Source organism: Scyliorhinus torazame, chromosome 12, assembly GCF_047496885.1.
Source record: "Scyliorhinus torazame isolate Kashiwa2021f chromosome 12, sScyTor2.1, whole genome shotgun sequence".
Taxonomy (NCBI): Eukaryota; Metazoa; Chordata; class Chondrichthyes; order Carcharhiniformes; family Scyliorhinidae; genus Scyliorhinus; species Scyliorhinus torazame.
In genome coordinates, this window is record NC_092718.1 from 101,112,095 (window position 1) to 101,134,833 (window position 22,739).

The following is a 22,739-nucleotide window of genomic DNA, read 5'->3' on the forward strand; positions in this document are numbered from 1 at the left end:
TTTGGTTCGTCACTTTGAGTCAGAATCATTAAAACCTCCTCCTTTTTCTCCTCTTCCCTTTCAAAGTACCTTTTAAGCATATTCACATGACACACTCGGTGAGTCTTCCTTCTATCTGGTGCTTTTACCACATAATTCACCTCACTTAATTTCCTTTCAATCTGATACGGTCCACAAAACCTAGCTTTTAAAGGCTCCCCTACCACTGGTAACAATACCTTCACTGGCAAAACTACGAACTTTGGATTTCTTGTCCGCTACCCGTTTCATCACATTTTGTGCAACTTTTAAATGCTGTCTAGCCAATTCACCTGCTCTACTTAATCGTTCCCTAAAATTTGACACGTAATCCAATAATGTAAGTTCTGATTTCTCATTCACCAATTTTTCCTTAATCAATTTAAGTGGTCCCCTTAACTCATGACCAAAAATTAGGTCAAAAGGACTAAATTTGGTTGACTCATTAGGTGCATCCTTAATTGCAAACAGTACGAATGGAATTCCTTCATCTCAATCCTCTGGATAATCGTGACAATAAGCCCTCAACATTGTCTTTAATGTCTGATGCCACCTTCCTAACGCTCCCTGCGAATCTGGATGGTTTGCAGTTGATTTAAATTGTTTTATTCCTAAGCTATGCATAACTTCTTTGAATAACCTGGAGGTAAAATTTGATCCTTGATCCGATTGTATGTCTGTGGGTAGTCCATATCGAGTAAAGAATTCAAGTAACTCCTCCACAATCTTTTTAGCTGTAATATTACATACTGGAATGGCCTCTGGAAACCTAGTAGACACATTCATTACAGTCAAAAGATATTGATTCCCACTTTTCGTTTTAGGAAGCGTTCCTACGCAATCAATTAGGACCCTTGTAAAAGGTTCCTCAAATGCTGGAATGGGTTTTAAGGGCGCTGGTTTTATCACTGCTTGAGGTTTCCCTATCACTTGACATGTTTGACACGATTGACATCTTTATGTAATGCAGGCCAATAAAAATGTTTCTGCATTTTAGCTTGAGTTTTCCTTTTTCCCAAATGACCTCCCACTGGTGCCTCATGTGCAACTCGCAACACCTCCTTTCTATACCCTACCGGCAATACTACTTGATGAACTTCTGCCCACTTTTCATCCGTCTGCATGTGTAAAGGTCTCCATTTTCTCATCAAGACATTACTTTTACGGTAATAACACTCTGGTATACACTCAGATTCCTCTTCCGTGTATGCTTTCTGATATATCCGTTTATTTCTACATCTTTCTGTTGTAACTCCGCCAATTTTCCTGAACTAAAAATATCCACCTCATCCCCCACCTGTTCTTGTTCTTAATCAACTATCTGATCAAAAATGGTTTCTGATAATTGCACTTCAGCTTCACTCTGTGATTTCTCCTCTTGTCTTAACCTGTGACTTTGCGACCTTGTTACTACACAATCCGGAAAAATCCCAGGATACTCGTCCTTCAGCCCTTCAGTTGTCTGATTTTCCACTGGCTTATCAACCACAGTAGGCATCACGCCCACCTGCGATCCAGCTATATCATTATCCAAGATAAACTGTATTCCTGGACAAGATAGTTTGGCTCTATTACTCCTACTACCACTTCACCACTCTTCACTGGACTTTCCAACCTTACCTTATAAAATGGAACACTATTCCGCTCACCCTGAATTCCACATATTACCACCTATTCTGGCAACATTCTTCCCAAACTACATAATTTCTCATCTCTTACCATTGAAGATTGACTAGCTCCCGTATCTCTTAAAATTGTGACTTCTTTACCTGCTCCTCCTGATACACGAGTAAACTTTACCCACACAAGTAAATTCTTTAAAGACATCTGGCAACTTCTTATCAATCACCTCTTGATCAGCCTGTACAATCTTTTGCACATTCTTCGCTTCCCTTGGGCTTTCCTTTACCACTCTAACAAACCCCACTGTCTTATCCTGTTTTACCACATCAGCCTTCCCAGTGCTTTTCTTCAACCACCAACACTGTGACTTTACATGGCCTAGTTTATTACAGTGAAAACATTTGAAACTTTTCATTTCTTTTCCACCCTCCTGGATTTCTTTTTTAATCTGAGGTACACTCTCATTATCTCCCATCAGATCACCTTTACCTTTACCACTTGAGTATTTCTCATGTCCCCAGTTTCTATCCCTCACCGGCTGAAACTGATGTCGGAAACCAAGCTTTGATTTAAGAACTAATTCATAATCATCTGCCATTCCGCTGCTAATCTCGCAGTTTTAACCTTCTGTTCTTCCACGAGTTCTCACTACATCAGGAATTGAATTTTTAAACTCATCCAAAAGTATAATTTCTCTGAGAGCTTCATACGTTTGGTCTATTTTCAAACCCCTTATCCACCTATCAAAATTACTCTGTTTGAGCCTTTCAAACTCCATGTATGTTTGACCAAATTATTTCCTTAAATTTCTAAACCTTTGTCTGTATGCTTCAGGCACTTGTTCATATGCACCCAAGATGGATTATTTCACCTCCTCATACGTCCCAGATACCTCCTCCGGTAGTGATGCAAACACTTCACTAGCTCTACTACCAGCTTTGTTTGAATCAGTAACACCCACATGTCCTGTGGCCATTTCATTTGTTTCGCTACCGTCTCAAATTAAATGAAAAAGGTTTCTACCACCTTCTCGTCAAACCTTGGCAATGCTTGGGCATACTTAAATATTTTCCCACCACGCCTTCGACTTTGACGCTCTTTCTCACTATCCTCATCACTATCATCCAACTGTACGTTTCCCTTTACATCTGCCAAATTTAACTGACTGTCATGTTGCATGGCCATTTTCTGAAGTTCAAGCTCTCTCTCTATCTTTTTCCCTGATCTGTATCTCCCTTTCTCTTTCTTTTTGTTCTGCTAGGGCGATTCTTTCTTTTCTCCTTTCTTTTCTCTCCTTTTCTTTTTCCGCTCTCTCTCTTTCTTTTTCCTCTCTTTCGTATTCAAGCTGCCTTAATTCTTTCTCATGTTTCATTTGTTTAATTTGTAACTGAATTTTTGCCATTTCCAATGAGTCAAACTGTATCTCAGTCAACTTTAAATTCTTAGCCACCGCCATAATTACCTCGTCTTTTCACATTTTGTCAGGTAATGTTAACTGCAATGTTTTTGCCAAATCTAACAGTCTGCTTTTCGTCTCTGTCCGTAAGGTACTGCATGTGACCGTCTCCACCCCCAAAAACTTCAGAACTTCTGAAACAGCCATTGTCCACAACACTCTCCCCACTTAAACTAGAATACCACACCTGAAAAGCAACTACAATATGCTCACCCCTCACTGTCTTTAAGTACACTAAGCCAATCCAATAGATAAACGTTTATCCCGGACGAGCCCCCAATTTGTTATGGGCCAGGATTTAGAGAACCCCAAAGTGTATCATAGAGTTCACCTGACCCATAACGTTTAATAGATTGTGGTATTGGGAGCACACGGCCCACTCTACAGTTGTGGTACAGCAGAAATGGAAAAGTATTTTTTAAAGCAAAACAATGTTTATTCTATGAACTCAAATGAACCTTTTTAAAACATAGTGAACATCTTAGCAACCATCAATTCAAATACAACCCCCAAAGAATGCAACACGAAGTAATCCTTAAGCTGTCCTTTTAACATCCATAAGACTTTAAAAAAACCTTTAAACAGAAGCACATCAGGTTAAAGTCACTACTGAGAGCAGTTATTAGTTTTAAATCACCAAAGGATCGATTTACAGTCTTTAGATTAGAGAGAGAGACCCATACACCTTCTGGCTGTGACTGCAGCTATCTAGCTCTGAAAACGAAATTAAAACAGCCTAAAACGAAAGTAAAAAGCTGACAGACAGCCCAGCTCCATCCACACTGACATCACCGATAAACACCCATTTCTTAAAAGTACATTTCTTAAACACCCATTTCTTAAAGGTACATTTCTTAAACACTCATTTCTTAAAGGTACTCTCACCTGACATTCTTCTGCACTCCAGGGCCTAATTCTATTTAATTCCTCCGGAATCAAATGAATCGTGGTGGCGTAACAGTACTGTCATTGAACGATAGATCCAGAGACCCAGGGTAATGCTCGGGGCGGAAAATCAAGATTCAAATCTCACCACGGTAGATGCTGAAATTTGAATGATATCTGACTGGTTTACTGTCATCCCTAATCCCAGTCTAGTCAACAAGTGATCGCAGCAATGTGGAAATGGCTTCACCAGCCACTCAGTTCAGGGGCAATTGGACAACAAATTCTGGCCCTGCCAGTGATGCCCACATCTCCATGAAAGAATAACCTGCTGTAATCACCAAAGGAAACCAAATTGTCTCTCTGTGGTTAGGAGACCATTGCTGTGACCTGCACAGGCTCTACCACTTGCCAGCTGCATGGGTCCTTGCCGGCCTGTCATGGGGGGGGGGGGGGGGGGGGCAGGCATTGCAGACTGCTGGGAGGAAGGTTCACAGCCAAGTTCACTCATTCACCGAGTGCAGAAATGCAGATTCATAAGGCCAGTGAATAAACAACCAAGCATAGGAACGCGTTCGTGCAGAGGTGGTGAGAGAGAATCGGAAACCTTTTGTTAAAAATCAAGCCTTGGTTAGACCCACACTCGAGAGGGGGCTGGGCACTGTTCTGATCTCCATGTTAGCAAAAGGATACAAACATAGAGAAGGTGAACAAAAATAAAATATAAGATACCAAGAACTGAGAAGTAGATGGAACAGGCCTTTTATGAGAAGAGAAGGCTGAGGGTTTTATGGACGTTGCTGGCAAGGCCAGCATTTATTGCCTATCCTTAATTTCCCTTGCACTGAACATTTCAGGGGTCAGTTAACAGGCAACCACACTGCTGTGCATCACGTACAGGGCAGGTCGAACAAGGACGGTACATCTCCTTCCCCAAAAGGGAGCATTAGCAATGAAGGTTTTTAAATGTTATGGTTACTATTCGTGAGACCAGCTTCATAATTCTGGATCTATTATTAATTGAATTTAACTTACACCAGCTGCCGTTGTGGGATTCAAACCTGAGCCGGGGGTGGGGCCTGGATTACTCGTCCAGTGACATTACCACTATGCCATCTCCCTGATAGAGGTCCTTAAGATAGGACATGTTTCCATTCGCAGGCGAGATCAGAACTAGGGGAGGGCCGTCAGTCTGAGAGACTCACTAATTAATCCAATTTTCTACAGTTTTACTGAGCATCGGAAGAGGAGGAATGAGCAGAGGTAAGCGAAGAGCGTGATATGTGAATCGGTCTTTCGAAGAGCCAGCATTGACAAGACGGGCAAAATGATCTGTTTCTGTGCAGTAAATGCCATATATATATACTCAATACTGTAACATTATAACAGGCCCAAGGGCTGAAAGGAGCCCTATGCTATTATTTAACAGACTAGCAAGGGGCTGAATGGCCTCCTGTACCAGGCTGGTGAGGGGCTGGATGGGCCTCCTCCTGTTCCTGTATAACAGGCTCGGGGGGGGGGGGGGGGGGGGTGAATGGCCTCCTCCTGTTCCTGTGTAACAGGCTGACGAGGGACTGAATGGCCTCCTCCAATTCGTCTGTAACAGGCTGGCGAGGGGCTGAATGGCCTCCTCCTAATCCTGCGTTACAGGCTGTCAAGGGGCTGAACGGCCTCCTCATGTTCCAATGTAACACGCTGGGGAGGTGCTGAATGGCCTCCTGCTGTGCAACAGGCTGGAAAGGGGTGAATGGGAGGTGAATTCAGCGCGAGGCACAGTGCCACAATTGACTGCAGTATCTTACGTTGCAGCTTCTGGTGGCTATTTTGGATGGTGAGTAATGTTGAGATCGGTATGAGTTTCAGCTCTCAACGTTCAGGAAGCTCACAGTCAGCAGCCCGTCACCAATGCTCTCTCGTGCTCCTACACATTGTCAGCACCTTGACACTGACACACACACAACCATCTCATCACGCTCTCTCTGACTGCGCCCAAGGAAAGGCTGACAGCACAATAGGAGAGAGCAATTTTCAAAATAACACCCCACCTCCCCCCTCTCCTCCCACAACATTTCCTCGCCGTCACTCTCCAAGGTGCTGACTCACCCACACTCACCGTTTTGCACAACCTCCATCAGTCGTTAAGTGGGAACTGATACCGAGTGTAGGCAGACTAGACAACAGTGCAGAGTATCTTATCTGCTGATATACAGAGACATACCTTGCAGCAGGAATCAGCTCCGGGGGGGGGGTTTGTGGAGGTTTTCTTTTTTCTTGCATTTACACCGAATATACTCCTGTATTGACTTTTGTATTATGTGGAAGGCATTGCTTCCAGGGGTGGGATACTCGATGACTGTCATGTTGGACAATGCGGCGCACTTTGTGGATCTGTTCGTGGAGATGGGGGGCACCCAGCGACCACCATAGAGGTTAGATGTGAAACTGTTGGCGGATAAGAGGGCATGTGAGAGGATTGGAGCGGCTATAGGCACGGGAGGCTTATCGGGGGGGTCTAATTTTGATAATGGCACATAGGTTGGTGGAGGCCATTCTGGTAGTGGATCGGCAGTATTCGGCCACCTCAGAGGAGGAGTTGTTGACGGAGAGGAAGAAGCTCCAGATGGAGTTTGAATGGGGACAGCTGTTAGTTAATTGCGTTGGGTAGGTCTCTGACCCAGGTAAGCTAAGTGAGATTTTTGAGGCCTTTTACCGGGGGACTGTACAAGTCGGAGCCCCCAATGGCTTGGATTTCCTGGTAGTGGAGCAGTGGAACGTGCAGGGGCTGAAGGCCCACTTGGGTTGGATGAAGTGATGAGGTGCATCGGTTCAATGCATCTAGTAAGGCTCTGGTCCCAGTTAAATTCCTAATGGAATTTTATAAAACATTTGTGACAGAATTGAGGCCCCATTTAATCAAAATCTTCAATAGCTCGTTAGCCCAAGGGGAGCTTCCAGCCACATTGGCACAAACTTTGATTTCGCTACTTTTGAATTAAGACCAGAATGCAGAGGAATGTGGGTCTTATCGGCCTATTAAACGCCGGTGCAAAGTTGCTAGCTAAGGTAGCTGGCAACACGCTCGGAGGATTGTTTGCCGGGGGTAATAGCAGAGGATCAGGCAGGGTTTGTGAAGTGTCGACAATTGTCGACCAATATAAGGAAGTTACTGAAAGCAGTGAAGATGCCCCAGACTGGACTGGAACCAGAGGTAATAATTCCCATGGGCGCAGAGAAAGCGTTCGATAGGGTTGAATGGGAGTATCTTTTTGAGGTACTGGGGCGGTTTGGGTTTGGACTGCAGTTCATTGCCTCGATTATAGAACATACAGTGCAGAAGGAGGCCATTCGGCCCATCGAGTCTGCACCGACCCACTTAAGCCCTCACTTCCACCCCATCACCGTAACTCCTCCTAATCCTTTTGGACACCAAGGGCAATTTAGCACGGCCAATCCACCTAACCTGCACGTCTTTTGGACAGTGGGAGGAAACCGGAGCACCCGGAGGAAACCCATGCAGACACGGGGAGGACGTGCAGACTCCGCACAGACATTGACCCAGCCGGGAATCGAACCTGGGACCCTGGCGCTGTGAAGCCACAGTGCTATCCACTTGTGCTACCTTGAGGTTGTTGTATTGGACCCCCACGGTTAGTGTTCGCACTAAACAATGAGTTTGGGGTATTTCCGTTTGCACAGGGGTACAATGCAGGAATGTCCACTTTCCCAGTTACATTTTGTGCTGGCAATTGAGCCGCTGGTGATCACATTAAGGGCTTCGGCGGAGTGGAGGGGAATAGTGAAGGGGCGGTATGGAGCACCGAGTGTCCCTGTATGCGGACGACTTGTTGTATGTGAAGGACCCAATCTCCAGTACAAGTAGGATTATGGAGATGCTGAGAAAGTTTGGCTCCTTTTTAGGGAGGAGTGAAGCGTCCCTGGTGAGCTCCCAGGGTTAAGGAAGGGGCCTGGAGAAATAGCCGGTCAGGTCAAGTTTTCGGTATCTGGGAATATGGGTGGCACGTAGCTGGGCTCTATTGCACAAGCTGAATGTGACCAACCTGGTAGAAGGGGTGAATGGAGGATTTAAAGAGATGGGATGTTCATCCGTTTTCGCCTGCAGAGTGCGTTCAAACCATGAAAATGACGATCCTTCCGAAGTTATTTATTTATTTTCCAGAATCTCATGATTTCCCTACCTAAATCTTTTTTGGAGAGAATAGGATGATTTCAGCCTTTGTGTGGGCAGGCAATGTGCCTCGGGTTTTACCCAAGATGGAGGCTAATCATCTCCTTCTTCAAGAGTTGATAACCGTTAGCGGGAGGCGGTTTGTATTGTAGATATAAAATGGCACATGATACCGTCATAGAATCCCTACAATGCAGAAGGAGGCCATTCAGCCCATCGAGTTAGCACCGGCCCCTGCTCCGATAGAGCACCCTACCTAGGCCCTTAGACACAAATGGGAAATTTAGCATGGTCAATTCACCTAACCTGCTCATCTTTGGACATGGGAGAAAACTGGAGCACCCGTAGAAAACCCATGCAGACAAGGGAAGAATGTGCAAACTCCACGCAGTCGGTCACCTGAGGTCAGAATCGAACCAGGGTCCCTGGAGCTGTGAGACAGTTGCTAACCATTGTGCCGCCCTGCATATAGGGCGGTATGGTAGGTGGTTGTTTATAACGAGAATTGGACAATGGTTGATGAGTGTTGTGGTGTATTTATAAAATAGAAAATATCTGGAATAAAAATATATTTTTTTAAATCTGGCAGTCAGCAATAAATCCAATCAGGAATCGAGGAGAATGGGTCTTTACCCAGAGTGAGGGGTAAGAATGTGGAACTCGCTCCTACAAGTGGATGAGGTGAATGGTGGTGGGGGCGGGGTGTTGGTTAAGGACACGTGGAGGAAAGGAACAGATGGACATGGTGACAGGGAACGAGATGACGGGGGTGGGAGGTGTGTGGGAGGACGGCGTACGGCATAAACACCAGCGTGCAGCAGGTGGGCATCATTCAGGGTGGAGAACATGCCAACGTCACCCTCCTTCTGGGAGGCTGCTTCCTCTCACCTGCACTCGCAAACAACGCACCCCGCCCCAACCCTCTGGTCCACCTACCTTGTGCGGGCTCCGGCCATCTTTTTCAGAAGAGGAGTCTCGCTCCTTCGGCAGCGCACTGAGCGATTTGGTCCTGCGTTTCTCGGTTGCAAGGCAGACGGCGTCCACTCCCGTGCTGGGCAGAAAGCTGCGTGGGCGGGAGAGTCCAGTTAAAAACCTTGCGTTTGGGAGCACAGCCCGCAAGAGAATGAGGCGAGTCGACGGAGGGGGGATCACAGTTAAACGCCTTCAACAACAGCAATAACAAGGTACATTTATGCAGAACGTTAAACAGTGAAGCACCACAAGGCTCTCTGTGGGCTGCAGTCAGACACCAAACCCCAGGAGATGTCACAGCAGGGTGGCCAAAAGCTGCCTTACAGGTCGCTTTTAAGAAGTATCTTAAAGGAGTAGAAAGAGGTCTAAGAGGGTTCAGTGTAAGGTGACTGTTCAGGCAGTACCTATCTCACACCAAAGCCGGTCTTGCCTCTCCATCTCTGTTCTGACATGAGGCAGAGACGTGCAGTGCTGGAATAGAGCCGGATATACTCACGCCTCATCAGGGTCACTCTCAGTCTCGCTGTCCAGCCTCTGGTCCGGCAGGCCCTGCATTTCATCGTCAGGGTGAGCAGGTTTGGCTGCCTCGCTGGTCATTTGCGGGGGGCTGTCCGGCTCCTGGGTCTCGGCATCCTGGTGCATTTCCACAGGACTGCGCAGCCCCAGTGCTGACTGCACAGGCTCTGTCGGAGCAGAAAGGAAGATTAAAGGCACCCCTCATCATGGCCAGACCCAACACTGAAACACAATGACACAAGAGCATGAACCATGGGGTGCAACAAAAGAATGAGTGAGAGAGAGGCACACAGTCAGGCATGGAAGGGAGCTGGGGAGAGAGAGCTGGGGAGAGAGAGCGAGGGGGAGAGAGAGCGAGGGGGAGAGAGAGCGAGGGGGAGAGAGAGCGAGGGGGAGAGAGAGCGAGGGGGAGAGAGAGCGAGGGGAAGAGAGAGCGAGGGGGAGAGAGAGCGAGGGGGAGAGAGAGCGAGGGGGAGAGAGAGCGAGGGGGAGAGAGAGCGAGGGGGAGAGAGCGCGAGGGGGAGAGAGAGCGAGGGGGAGAGAGAGCGAGGGGGAGAGAGAGCGAGGGGGGAGAGCGAGAGGGGGAGAGGGGGAGGGGGAGAGAGGGGGGGGAAGAGAGTTAGGGGGAAGAGAGTTAGGGGGAAGAGAGTTAGGGGGAAGAGAGTTAGGGGGAAGAGAGTTAGGGGGAAGAGAGTTGGGGGGAAGAGAGTTGGGGGGAAGAGAGTTGGGGGGAAGAGAGTTGGGGGGAAGAGAGTTGGGGGGAAGAGAGTTGGGGGGAAGAGAGTTGGGGGGAAGAGAGTTGGGGGGGGAGAGAGTTGGGGGGGGAGAGAGTTGGGGGGGAGCGAGTTGGGGGGGAGCGAGTTGGGGGGGAGAGAGTTGGGGGGGAGAGAGTTGGGGGGGAGAGAGTTGGGGGGGAGAGAGTTGGGGGGGGAGAGAGTTGGGGGGGAGAGAGTTGGGGGGGAGAGAGTTGGGGGGGAGAGAGTTGGGGGGGAGAGAGTTGGGGGGGAGAGAGTTGGGGGGGAGAGAGTTGGGGGGGAGAGAGTTGGGGGGGAGAGAGTTGGGGGGGAGAGAGTTGGGGGGGAGAGAGTTGGGGGGGAGAGAGTTGGGGGGGAGAGAGTTGGGGGGGAGAGAGTTGGGGGGGAGAGAGTTGGGGGGGAGAGAGTTGGGGGGGAGAGAGTTGGGGGGGAGAGAGTTGGGGGGGAGAGAGTTGGGGGGGAGAGAGTTGGGGGGGGAGAGAGTTGGGGGGAGAGAGTTAGGGGGAAGAGAGTTGGGGGGAGAGAGTTAGGGGGAAGAGAGTTAGGGGGAAGAGAGTTGGGGGGAAGAGAGTTGGGGGGAAGAGAGTTGGGGGGAAGAGAGTTGGGGGGAAGAGAGTTAGGGGGAAGAGAGTTAGGGGGAAGAGAGTTAGGGGGAAGAGAGTTGGGGGGAAGAGAGTTGGGGGGAAGAGAGTTGGGGGGAAGAGAGTTGGGGGGAAGAGAGTTGGGGGGAAGAGAGTTGGGGGGAAGAGAGTTGGGGGGAAGAGAGTTGGGGGGGGAGAGAGTTGGGGGGGGAGAGAGTTGGGGGGGAGCGAGTTGGGGGGGAGCGAGTTGGGGGGGAGAGAGTTGGGGGGGAGAGAGTTGGGGGGGAGAGAGTTGGGGGGGAGAGAGTTGGGGGGGGAGAGAGTTGGGGGGGAGAGAGTTGGGGGGGAGAGAGTTGGGGGGGAGAGAGTTGGGGGGGAGAGAGTTGGGGGGGAGAGAGTTGGGGGGGAGAGAGTTGGGGGGGAGAGAGTTGGGGGGGAGAGAGTTGGGGGGGAGAGAGTTGGGGGGGAGAGAGTTGGGGGGGAGAGAGTTGGGGGGGAGAGAGTTGGGGGGGAGAGAGTTGGGGGGGAGAGAGTTGGGGGGGAGAGAGTTGGGGGGGAGAGAGTTGGGGGGGGAGAGAGTTGGGGGGGGAGAGAGTTGGGGGGAGAGAGTTAGGGGGAAGAGAGTTGGGGGGAGAGAGTTAGGGGGAAGAGAGTTAGGGGGAAGAGAGTTGGGGGGAAGAGAGTTGGGGGGAAGAGAGTTGGGGGGAAGAGAGTTGGGGGGAAGAGAGTTGGGGGGAAGAGAGTTGGGGGGAAGAGAGTTGGGGGGAAGAGAGTTGGGGGGAAGAGAGTTGGGGGGAGAGAGCTCGGGGGAGAGAGCTCGGGGGAGAGAGCTCGGGGGAGAGAGCTCGGGGGAGAGAGCTCGGGGGAGAGAGCTCGGGGGAGAGAGCTCGGGGGAGAGAGTTCGGGGGAGAGAGTTCGGGGGAGAGAGTTCGGGGGAGAGAGTTCGGGGGAGAGAGTTCGGGGGAGAGAGTTCGGGGGAGAGAGTTCGGGGGAGAGAGTTCGGGGGAGAGAGTTCGGGGGAGAGAGTTCGGGGGAGAGAGTTCGGGGGAGAGAGTTCGGGGGAGAGAGTTCGGGGGAGAGAGTTCGGGGGAGAGAGTTCGGGGGAGAGCACGCACGAGGGAGGCTGAGAAAGATCACGAGAGTGAGGCTGAGAGCGCGCGAGAGAGGAGGAAAGAGCGCAAGAGGGAGATGGAGAGAGCGCATGAGCGAGGCTGAGAGAGAGAGCACGCGAGAGAGGCTGAGAGAGTCCGCGAGAGAGTGCACGAGAGAGGGTGATCAGCAGACGTGGCAGAAGAGAATTCTTGGAGAACTCAGTCGCTTCGACTGTACTGTGGGTAGCCGAAGAATCGGTGTTGAGGAGCGGTTAAGGCTGAAACACTACATTAGTGTCTCCCTCCCTCGCTCCTCCTCCAACCAATAAACAAGGCACTGTGAGGAGGACAAGCAAGGTAAGATTCTTATTCTTATATCTTTCTTAAGTTTACAAGGGCAGAGATGTTTACAAGGGCAGAGATGGCAGTTCAGGCAGTGATATGCACCTCCTGCCAGATGTGGGAGATCAGGGAGCTTTCTGGCGTCCCTGACGACTATGTCTGTGGGAAGTGTGACCAGCTGCATCTCCTCACAGTTTGGTCGGAGCAGCAGCCGGACAAATTGAGGAGCATACAGGGGGCAGAGAGTGCGGTAGACACTAGCTTCAGTGAGATGGTCACACCACAGGTTCAGACAGGTAGATGGATGAACGCCAGGAGAGGCAGGCAGGTAAGCAGGGGGGTGGGGGGGGAGAAATAGCCTCTCGGGGAAGATACCAGCAGCAGCCAGGCCTGTGGCACAACTGGTGCTACTGTAGAGCAGCGTTGACCGAAGTCCAAGCGAGTGATAGTAGTAGGAGACTAGATCGTCAGGGGCACAGACAGGCATGTCTGTGGCTAAAAATGGGACTCTAGGATGGTGTGTTGCATCCCTGTTGCCAGGGTCCTTGATGTATCTAAATGGCTACAGGACATCCTGAAACAGGAGGGTAAACAGACTAATGTCCTTGTCGACATTGGTACTGATAACATAGGCAGGAAAAGAGTAGGGGTCCTGCAAAGACAATTCAGGGAGTTAGGTCGGGAGCTAAAAAGCAGGATCTCTAGGGTAGTAATTTCGGGATTACTCCCCGAGCCACGTGCTAGTGAGGCTTGGAACAGGGAGATAGCACAGTTGAACACGTGGCTAAAGAACTGGTGTAGGAGGGAGGGCTTTAGATATATGGTTCACTGGGATGTCTTCTGGGGAAGATGGGACCTGTACAAGGAGAACAGGTTGCACCTGAACTGGAGGGGCACCAATATCCTGGGCGGGAGATTTGCTGGTGCTGTTCGGGAGGGTTTAAACTAGTGTGGCAAGGGGAATGGGAACAGGCCAGGAAGTGTAAAGACTGGGGAGAAAAGTGAGACTGAGACAAATATAGAGCAGAGTAGGAGCAAGCAGAGGGAAGCCGCAGGGCTCAGCGGGACTGTAGGTCTGAAGTTTGTTTGGTTCAATGCAAGAAGTATAAACAGGTAAGACAGATGAACTGAGAGCCTGGATTACTGCATGGAACTATGATGTAATTGCAATTACAGAGACATGGTTAAAGGAGGGACAGAACTGGCAGTTTAACATTCCGTGATATTGTTGTTTTGGACAGGACAGAAGAAGTCACACAGGGCAGCACGGTGGCGCAGTGGGTTAGCCCTGTTGCCTCACGGTGCAGAGGTCCCAGGTTCGATCCCGGTTCTGCGTCACTGTCCGTGTGGAGTTTGCATATTCGCCCAATATTTGCGTGAGTTTCGCCCCCACAACCCAAAGATGTGCAGGGTAGGAGGATTGGCCACGTTAAATTGCCCCTTAATTGGAAAAAAAGAATTGGGTACTCTAAATTTATATGAAGAAAAGAAGAAACAAAAGGGGCGGGATTCTCTCAGCCCTGGGCCGGGCAGGAGAATCCCCCGACCGGGCCACGCCGCCCCGACACCTGCACGCGATTCTCCGGCCCCCCGATTCTCGGGCCGGGATGAGCCGAGTGGCCGTCGTGGAAACGCTGAGTTCCGCCGGCACAGTTCTAACCTGCTCTCAGCCGACGGGAACTCAGGGTGGAAGGGTCGGGTGGCGGCTGGTGGGGGACCTCCGATGTGGCCTGGTCTGCGATCGGGGACTACCAATCGGCGGGCCGGCATCTCTGGCTGGGGGCCTCATTTCCTGCGCACCGGCCCCTGTAGTCCTGCGCCATCTTGTATCGGGGCCGGCGCGTTGAAGGAGGCCACTGCGCACGCGCGCCTTGGCGCCGGTGCCTCTGCGCATGCATGGATCCCGCGGTGCCCAGTTCGCGCCGGGATCGACAGCTGGAGCGGCGTGAACCACTCCAGCGCCGATCTGGCCCCCTGTAGGGGCCAGAATTAGTCCTGGGAGTGGCCCGTTCACGCCGTCGTAAAATGTGACGGCGTTTACACGCTGCCGCGGGATGAGAGAATCCCTCTCAAGAGGTGGGGGAGTTGCATTGCTGATTAGGAAGCAAATCACAGCTGTGTTGAGGGAGGACACATTGGAGAGATTTTGTTGTGAGGCATTATGGGTGGAGCTCAGGAATAAGAAGGGTGAAATCACAATGTTGTGAGTGTACTATAGACCTCCCAACAGCCTGCAGGAGACAGAGGAGCAGTTGTGTAGTCAGATACAGAAAAGGTGTGAAAAAAGCAGGGTAGTTGTGATGGGTGACTTCAACTTCCCCCATATTGACGGGGAATTCCTTACAGCCAGGGGCTTGGGTGGAGAGTAATTTGTTTGATGTGTCCAGGAGGGCTTTTTGATACAGTATGTTGACAATCCAACCAGGGAGGGGGCCATACCAGACTTGGTATTGGGGAATGAGCCAGGCCAAGTGATTGATGTTTCAATGGGGGAGCATTTTGGGCTTAGCGACCATAATTCCATAACATTTCGGGAAGTCATGGATAAGGACAAGAGTGGTCCGCGGGTGAGAGTGCTTAATTGGGCCAGGGCCAATTACTTCCAAGTTAGACAGGAACTGGGGAATGTAGATGGGGTGCGACTATTTGAGGGCAAATTCATGTCTGACACGTGGGAGGCTTTTAAAGGCCAGTTGATAGAAATGGCAGGATTCAGGAACCATGGATGACGAGGGCAATTGTAAGCTTAGTCAAAAGGAAAAAGGAAAAAGCATACGATAGGTCTAGGGATCTAAAAACTGACAAAGCCTTTGAGGAGTATAGGGAAGGTAGGAAGGAACTTAAATGTGGAATTAGGAGGGCTAAAAGGGGCTATGAAATGTCTTTTGCAAACATGGTCAAGGAGAATCCTAAGGCTTTTTATGCATTTTTATGCAAGAGGGTAGCAAGCGAAAGAATAGGCCCTCTTAAGGACAATGGGGGGAAGTTATGCGTCGAATCACAGGAAGTGGGTGAAATCCGTAATAAGTACATTGTATCAGTATTCACCACGGAGAAGGACGTGCCGGATGTTGAGGTCAGGGATGGTTGTGTGAACTCTCTTGAGAACATCAATATATCAAAGGAGGAAGTGTTGAGGATCCTAAATTGCATTAAGGTAGACAAGTCCCCGGGGCCACATGGGATCTATCCCATGTTACTGTGGGAGGCAAGGGGAGAAATAGCTGGTCTTTAACAGATATCTTCGCATCCTCTTTGACCACAGGTGAGGTTCCAGAGGTCTGGAGAATAGCCAATATTATTCCCTTGTTTAAGGAAGGAAGCAGGGATAATCCAGCAAATTATAGGTCGATGAGCCTGACATCAGTGGTGGGAAGCTTTTGGAGAAGATACTGAGGGACAGGATATTTCACATTTGGAGGGAAATGGTCTAGTTAGTGACAGACAGCGTGGTTTTGTACGGGCAAGGTCACGTCCCACCAACTTGATTGAGTTTTGTGAAGAGGTGACAAACAAAATTGATGAGGGAAGGGCTGTGAATGGAGTTTATATGGACTTTAATAAGGCATTTGACAAGGTTCCACATGGCAGACTGGTACAAAAACTAAAATCACATGGGATTCGGGGTGGGCTGGCTACATAGATACAGAACCAGTTTGGTTATAGAAGACAGAGTGTAAGGGTGGAAGGGTGTTTTTCAGAATGGAGATCTGTAGATAGTGGTGTTCAGCAGGGATCAGTGCTGGGATCTCTGTTGTTTGTCATATATATATATAAATGATCTGGAGGAAAATGTGGGTGGTCTGATTAGTAAGTTTATGGATGACACAAAGATTGGCGGAGTTGCTGCTAGTGCCGAGGATTGTCAGAGGATACAACAGGATAGATTGGAGACTTGGGCACAGAAATGGCAGATTGAGTTTAATCCAGACAAATGTGCAGTGATGCATTTTGGATGATCAGATCTAGGTATGAATTATACTGTAAATGGCAGAACCCTTAGAAATATTAACATACAGAGGAATCTGGGTGTGCAGGTACACAGTTCCCTAAAAGCGGCAACACAGGTGGCCAAGCTGATTAACGCGGTGTATGGCATGCTTGTCTTCATCAGCCGGGGTATCGAGTACAGGAGTTGGGAAATCATATTGCATTTACATAAAACCTTGGTTAGGCCGCATTTGGAGTATTGCGTGCCGTTCTGGTCACCACATTATCAGAAGGACGTGGAAGCTTTGGAGAGAGTGCAAAGAAGATTCACCAGGATGTTGTCTGGTCTCGAGGGTGTTGGACATGAGGAGACGTTGAATAAACTAGGATTGTTTTCACTGGAAAGACGGAGGCTAAGGGGAGACTTGATAGAGGTCTACAAAATTATGAGCGGCATAGACAGGGTGGACAGTCAGAGGCTTTTTCCAAGGATGGAAATGTCAATTACAAGGGGGCACAGGTTCAAGGTGAGAGGGAGAAGGATTGAGGATGTGCAGGCAATGTTTTTCACACAGAGAGTGGTGGGTGCCTGGAACATGTTGCCAGAGTATGTAGTGGAAGCAGGCATATTAGCAACATTTACGAGGCATCTGGATAGGTAGATGAATAGGGACGGAGTCGAGGGATATGGAGTGGGTAAGACAAGAAGGTTTTATTTTTAAAGTCAGGGCATCATGATTGGCACAGACTTGGAGGGCCGAAGGGCCTGTTCCTGTGCTGTACTTTTCTTTATCATTTTTTTTGAAAGAGAGAACGCGCGAGAGAGGCTGAGAGCGAGATCACGCGGGAGAGGCTTAGAGAGAGCGCGCGGGAGAAGCTGAGAGAGCACGCGCGGGAGAGGCTGAGAGAGCGATCGCGCGGGAGAGGCTGAGAGAGCGATCGCGCGGGAGAGGCTGAGAGAGCGATCGCGCGGGAGAGGCTGAGAGAGCGATCGCGCGGGAGAGGCTGAGAGAGCGATCGCGCGGGAGAGGCTGAGAGAGCGATCGCGCGGGAGAGGCTGAGAGAGCGATCGCGCGGGAGAGGCTGAGAGAGCGATCGCGCGGGAGAGGCTGAGAGAGCGATCGCGCGGGAGAGGCTGAGAGAGCGATCGCGCGGGAGAGGCTGAGAGAGCGATCGCGCGGGAGAGGCTGAGAGAGCGATCGCGCGGGAGAGGCTGAGAGAGCGATCGCGCGGGAGAGGCTGAGAGAGCGATCGCGCGGGAGAGGCTGAGAGAGCGATCGCGCGGGAGAGGCTGAGAGAGCGATCGCGCGGGAGAGGCTGAGAGAGCGATCGCGCGGGAGAGGCTGAGAGAGCGATCGCGCGGGAGAGGCTGAGAGAGCGATCGCGCGGGAGAGGCTGAGAGAGCGATCGCGCGGGAGAGGCTGAGAGAGCGATCGCGCGGGAGAGGCTGAGAGAGCGATCGCGCGGGAGAGGCTGAGAGAGCGATCGCGCGGGAGAGGCTGAGAGAGCGATCGCGCGGGAGAGGCTGAGAGAGCGATCGCGCGGGAGAGGCTGAGAGAGCGATCGCGCGGGAGAGGCTGAGAGAGCGATCGCGCGGGAGAGGCTGAGAGAGCGATCGCGCGGGAGAGGCTGAGAGAGCGATCGCGCGGGAGAGGCTGAGAGAGCGATCGCGCGGGAGAGGCTGAGAGAGCGATCGCGCGGGAGAGGCTGAGAGAGCGATCGCGCGGGAGAGGCTGAGAGAGCGATCGCGCGGGAGAGGCTGAGAGAGCGATCGCGCGGGAGAGGCTGAGAGAGCGATCGCGCGGGAGAGGCTGAGAGAGCGATCGCGCGGGAGAGGCTGAGAGAGCGATCGCGCGGGAGAGGCTGAGAGAGCGATCGCGCGGGAGAGGCTGAGAGAGCGATCGCGCGGGAGAGGCTGAGAGAGCGATCGCGCGGGAGAGGCTGAGAGAGCGATCGCGCGGGAGAGGCTGAGAGAGCGATCGCGCGGGAGAGGCTGAGAGAGCGATCGCGCGGGAGAGGCTGAGAGAGCGATCGCGCGGGAGAGGCTGAGAGAGCGATCGCGCGGGAGAGGCTGAGAGAGCGATCGCGCGGGAGAGGCTGAGAGAGCGATCGCGCGGGAGAGGCTGAGAGAGCGATCGCGCGGGAGAGGCTGAGAGAGCGATCGCGCGGGAGAGGCTGAGAGAGCGATCGCGCGGGAGAGGCTGAGAGAGCGATCGCGCGGGAGAGGCTGAGAGAGCGATCGCGCGGGAGAGGCTGAGAGAGCGATCGCGCGGGAGAGGCTGAGAGAGCGATCGCGCGGGAGAGGCTGAGAGAGCGATCGCGCGGGAGAGGCTGAGAGAGCGATCGCGCGGGAGAGGCTGAGAGAGCGATCGCGCGGGAGAGGCTGAGAGAGCGATCGCGCGGGAGAGGCTGAGAGAGCGATCGCGCGGGAGAGGCTGAGAGAGCGATCGCGCGGGAGAGCGAGGCTGAGAGAGCGATCGCGCGAGCGAGCGAGGCTGAGAGAGCGCGCGCGGGAGAGGCTGAGAGAGCGATCGCGCGCGGGAGAGGCTGAGAGAGCGATCGCGCGGGAGAGGCTGAGAGAGCGATCGCGCGGGAGAGGCTGAGAGAGCGATCGCGCGGGAGAGGCTGAGAGAGCGATCGCGCGGGAGAGGCTGAGAGAGCGATCGCGCGGGAGAGGCTGAGAGAGCGATCGCGCGGGAGAGGCTGAGAGAGCGATCGCGCGGGAGAGGCTGAGAGAGCGATCGCGCGGGAGAGGCTGAGAGAGCGATCGCGCGGGAGAGGCTGAGAGAGCGATCGCGCGGGAGAGGCTGAGAGAGCGATCGCGCGGGAGAGGCTGAGAGAGCGATCGCGCGGGAGAGGCTGAGAGAGCGATCGCGCGGGAGAGGCTGAGAGAGCGATCGCGCGGGAGAGGCTGAGAGAGCGATCGCGCGGGAGAGGCTGAGAGAGCGATCGCGCGGGAGAGGCTGAGAGAGCGATCGCGCGGGAGAGGCTGAGAGAGCGATCGCGCGGGAGAGGCTGAGAGAGCGATCGCGCGGGAGAGGCTGAGAGAGCGATCGCGCGGGAGAGGCTGAGAGAGCGATCGCGCGGGAGAGGCTGAGAGAGCGATCGCGCGGGAGAGGCTGAGAGAGCGATCGCGCGGGAGAGGCTGAGAGAGCGATCGCGCGGGAGAGGCTGAGAGAGCGATCGCGCGCGGGAGAGGCTGAGAGAGCGATCGCGCGCGAGCGAGGCTGAGAGCGCGCGAGCGAGCGAGGCTGAGAGAGCGCGCGCGGGAGAGGCTGAGAGAGCGATCGCGCGCGGGAGAGGCTGAGAGAGCGATCGCGCGCGGGAGAGGCTGAGAGAGCGATCGCGCGCGGGAGAGGCTGAGAGAGCGATCGCGCGCGGGAGAGGCTGAGAGAGCGATCGCGCGCGGGAGAGGCTGAGAGAGCGATCGCGCGGGAGAGGCTGAGAGAGCGATCGCGCGGGAGAGGCTGAGAGAGCGATCGCGCGGGAGAGGCTGAGAGAGCGATCGCGCGGGAGAGGCTGAGAGAGCGATCGCGCGGGAGAGGCTGAGAGAGCGATCGCGCGGGAGAGGCTGAGAGAGCGATCGCGCGGGAGAGGCTGAGAGAGCGATCGCGCGGGAGAGGCTGCGAGAGCGATCGCGCGGGAGAGGCTGAGAGAGCGATCGCGCGGGAGAGGCTGAGAGAGCGATCGCGCGGGAGAGGCGGAGAGAGCGATCGCGCGCGGGAGAGGCTGAGAGAGCGATCGCGCGCGGGAGAGGCTGAGAGAGCGATCGCGCGCGGGAGAGGCTGAGAGAGAGCGCGCGCGGGAGAGGCTGAGAGAGCGATCGCGCGGGAGAGGCTGAGAGAGCGATCGCGCGGGAGAGGCTGAGAGAGCGATCGCGCGGGAGAGGCTGAGAGAGCGATCGCGCGGGAGAGGCTGAGGGAGCGCGCGCGGGAGAGGCTGAGAGAGAGCGCGCGCGGGAGAGGCTGAGAGAGAGCGCGCGCGGGAGAGGCTGAGAGAGAGCGCGCGCGGGAGAGGCTGAGAGAGAGCGCGCGCGGGAGAGGCTGAGAGAGAGGGACTGAGAGAGAGCGCGCGCGAGAGAGGCTGAGAGAGAGCACGCGCGAGAGAGGCTGAGAGAGAGCACGCGCGAGAGAGGCTGATAGAGAGCGCGCGCGCGAGAGAGGCTGAGATAGCGCGCGCGAGCGAGGCTGAGAGAGCGCGCGCGAAAGAGGCTGAGAGAGCACGCGCGAGAGAGGCTGAGAGAGCACGCGCGAGAGAGGCTGATAGAGAGCGCGCGCGCGAGAGAGGCTGATAGAGAGCGCGCGCGCGAGAGAGGCTGAGAGAGCGCGCGCGAGCGAGGCTGAGATAGCGCGCGCGAGCGAGGCTGAGAGAGCGCGCGCGAGCGAGGCTGAGAGCGCGCGCGAGCGAGGCTGAGAGCGCGCGAGCGAGCGAGGCTGAGAGAGCGCGCGCGAGCGCGGCTGAGAGAGCGCGCGCGAGCGAGGCTGAGAGAGCGCGCGCGAGCGAGGCTGAGAGAGCGCGCGCGAGCGAGGCTGAGAGAGCGCGCGCGAGCGAGGCTGAGTGAGAGAGCGCGCGCGAGCGAGGCTGAGAGAGCGCGCGCGAGCGAGGCTGAGAGGGGGCGCGCGAGCGAGGCTGAGAGAGCGCGCGCGAGCGAGGCTGAGAGAGCGCGCGCGAGCGAGGTTGAGAGAGCGCGCGCGAGAGAGGCTGAGATAGCGCGCGCGAGAGAGGCTGAGAGAGCGCGCGCGAGCGAGGCTGAGAGAGCGCGCGCGAGAGAGGCTGAGAGAGCGCGCGCGAGAGAGGCTGAGAGAGCGCGCGCGAGAGAGGCTGAGAGAGCACGCGCGAGAGAGGCTGATAGAGAGCGCGCGCGCGAGAGAGGCTGATAGAGAGCGCGCGCGCGAGAGAGGCTGATAGAGAGCGCGCGCGCGAGAGAGGCTGAGAGAGCGCGCGCGAGCGAGCCTGAGAGAGCGCGCGCGAGCGAGGCTGAGAGAGCGCGCGCGAGCGAGGCTGAGAGAGCGCGCGCGAGCGAGGCTGAGAGAGCGCGCGCGAGCGAGGCTGAGAGAGCGCGCGCGAGCGAGGCTGAGAGAGCGCGCGCGAGCGAGGCTGAGAGAGCGCGCGCGAGCGAGGCTGAGAGAGCGCGCGCGAGCGAGGCTGAGAGAGCGCGCGCGAGCGAGGCTGAGAGAGCGCGCGCGAGCGAGGCTGAGAGAGCGCGCGCGCGAGCGAGGCTGAGAGAGCGCGCGCGAGCGAGGTTGAGAGAGCGCGCGCGAGGCTGAGAGAGCGCGCGCGAGCGAGGCTGAGAGAGCGCGCGCGAGCGAGGCTGAGAGAGCGCGCGCGAGCGAGGCTGAGAGAGCGCGCGCGAGCGAGGCTGAGAGAGCGCGCGCGAGCGAGGCCGAGAGAGCGCGCGCGCGCGAGGCTGAGAGAGCGCGCGCGCGCGAGGCTGAGAGAGCGCGCGCGAGCGAGGCTGAGAGAGAGCGCGCGCGAGCGAGGCTGAGAGAGCGCGCGCGAGCGAGGCTGAGAGAGCGCGCGCGAGCGAGGCTGAGAGAGCGCGCGCGAGCGAGGCTGAGAGAGCGCGCGCGAGCGAGGCTGAGAGAGCGCGCGCGAGCGAGGCTGAGAGAGCGCGCGCGAGCGAGGCTGAGAGAGCGCGCGCGAGCGAGGCTGAGAGAGCGCGCGCGAGCGAGGCTGAGAGAGCGCGCGCGAGAGAGGCTGAGAGAGCGCGCGCGAGAGAGGCTGAGAGAGCGCGCGCGCGCGAGCGAGGCTGAGAGAGCGCGCGCGAGCGAGGCTGAGAGAGCGCGCGCGAGCGAGGCTGAGAGAGCGCGCGCGAGAGAGGCTGAGAGAGCGCGCGCGAGAGAGGCTGAGAGAGCGCGCGCGAGAGAGGCTGAGAGAGCGCGCGCGAGAGAGAGAGGCTGAGAGAGCGCGCGCGAGAGAGAGAGGCTGAGGGAGCGCGCGCGCGCGAGAGAGGCTGAGAGAGCGCGCGCGAGAGAGGCTGAGAGAGCGCGAGCGAGAGAGGCTGAGGGAGCGCGCGCGAGAGAGGCTGAGAGAGCGCGCGCGAGAGAGGCTGAGAGAGCGCGCGCGCGAGAGAGGCGGAGAGAGCGCGCGCGCAAGAGGCTGAGAGAGCGATCGCGCGGGAGAGAGAGGCTGAGAGAGCGCGCGTGAGAGAGAGGCTGAGAGAGCGCGCGTGAGAGAGAGGCTGAGAGAGCGCGCGTGAGAGAGAGGCTGAGAGAGCGCGCGTGAGAGAGAGGCTGAGAGAGCGCGCGCGCGAGAGAGGCCGAGAAAGCGCGCGTGCGCGAGAGACGCTGAGAGAGCGATCGCGCGGGAGAGAGAGGCTGAGAGAGCGCGCGCGAGAGGCTGAGAGAGCGCGCGCGAGAGGCTGAGAGAGCGCGCGCGAGAGAG

General features: G+C 54.7%; 1 protein-coding gene across 1 annotated transcript in view; it reads right to left on the reverse strand.

The window, feature by feature from the left end:
- The window catches only part of LOC140387096 (protein capicua homolog), a 509,424-nt gene that overhangs the window by 107,660 nt on the left and 379,025 nt on the right, over positions 1-22,739 (reverse strand). The window contains 2 exon segments of the mRNA XM_072470105.1: positions 9,105-9,231; positions 9,637-9,823. Coding sequence (XP_072326206.1) covers positions 9,105-9,231; positions 9,637-9,823 — 314 coding nt within the window.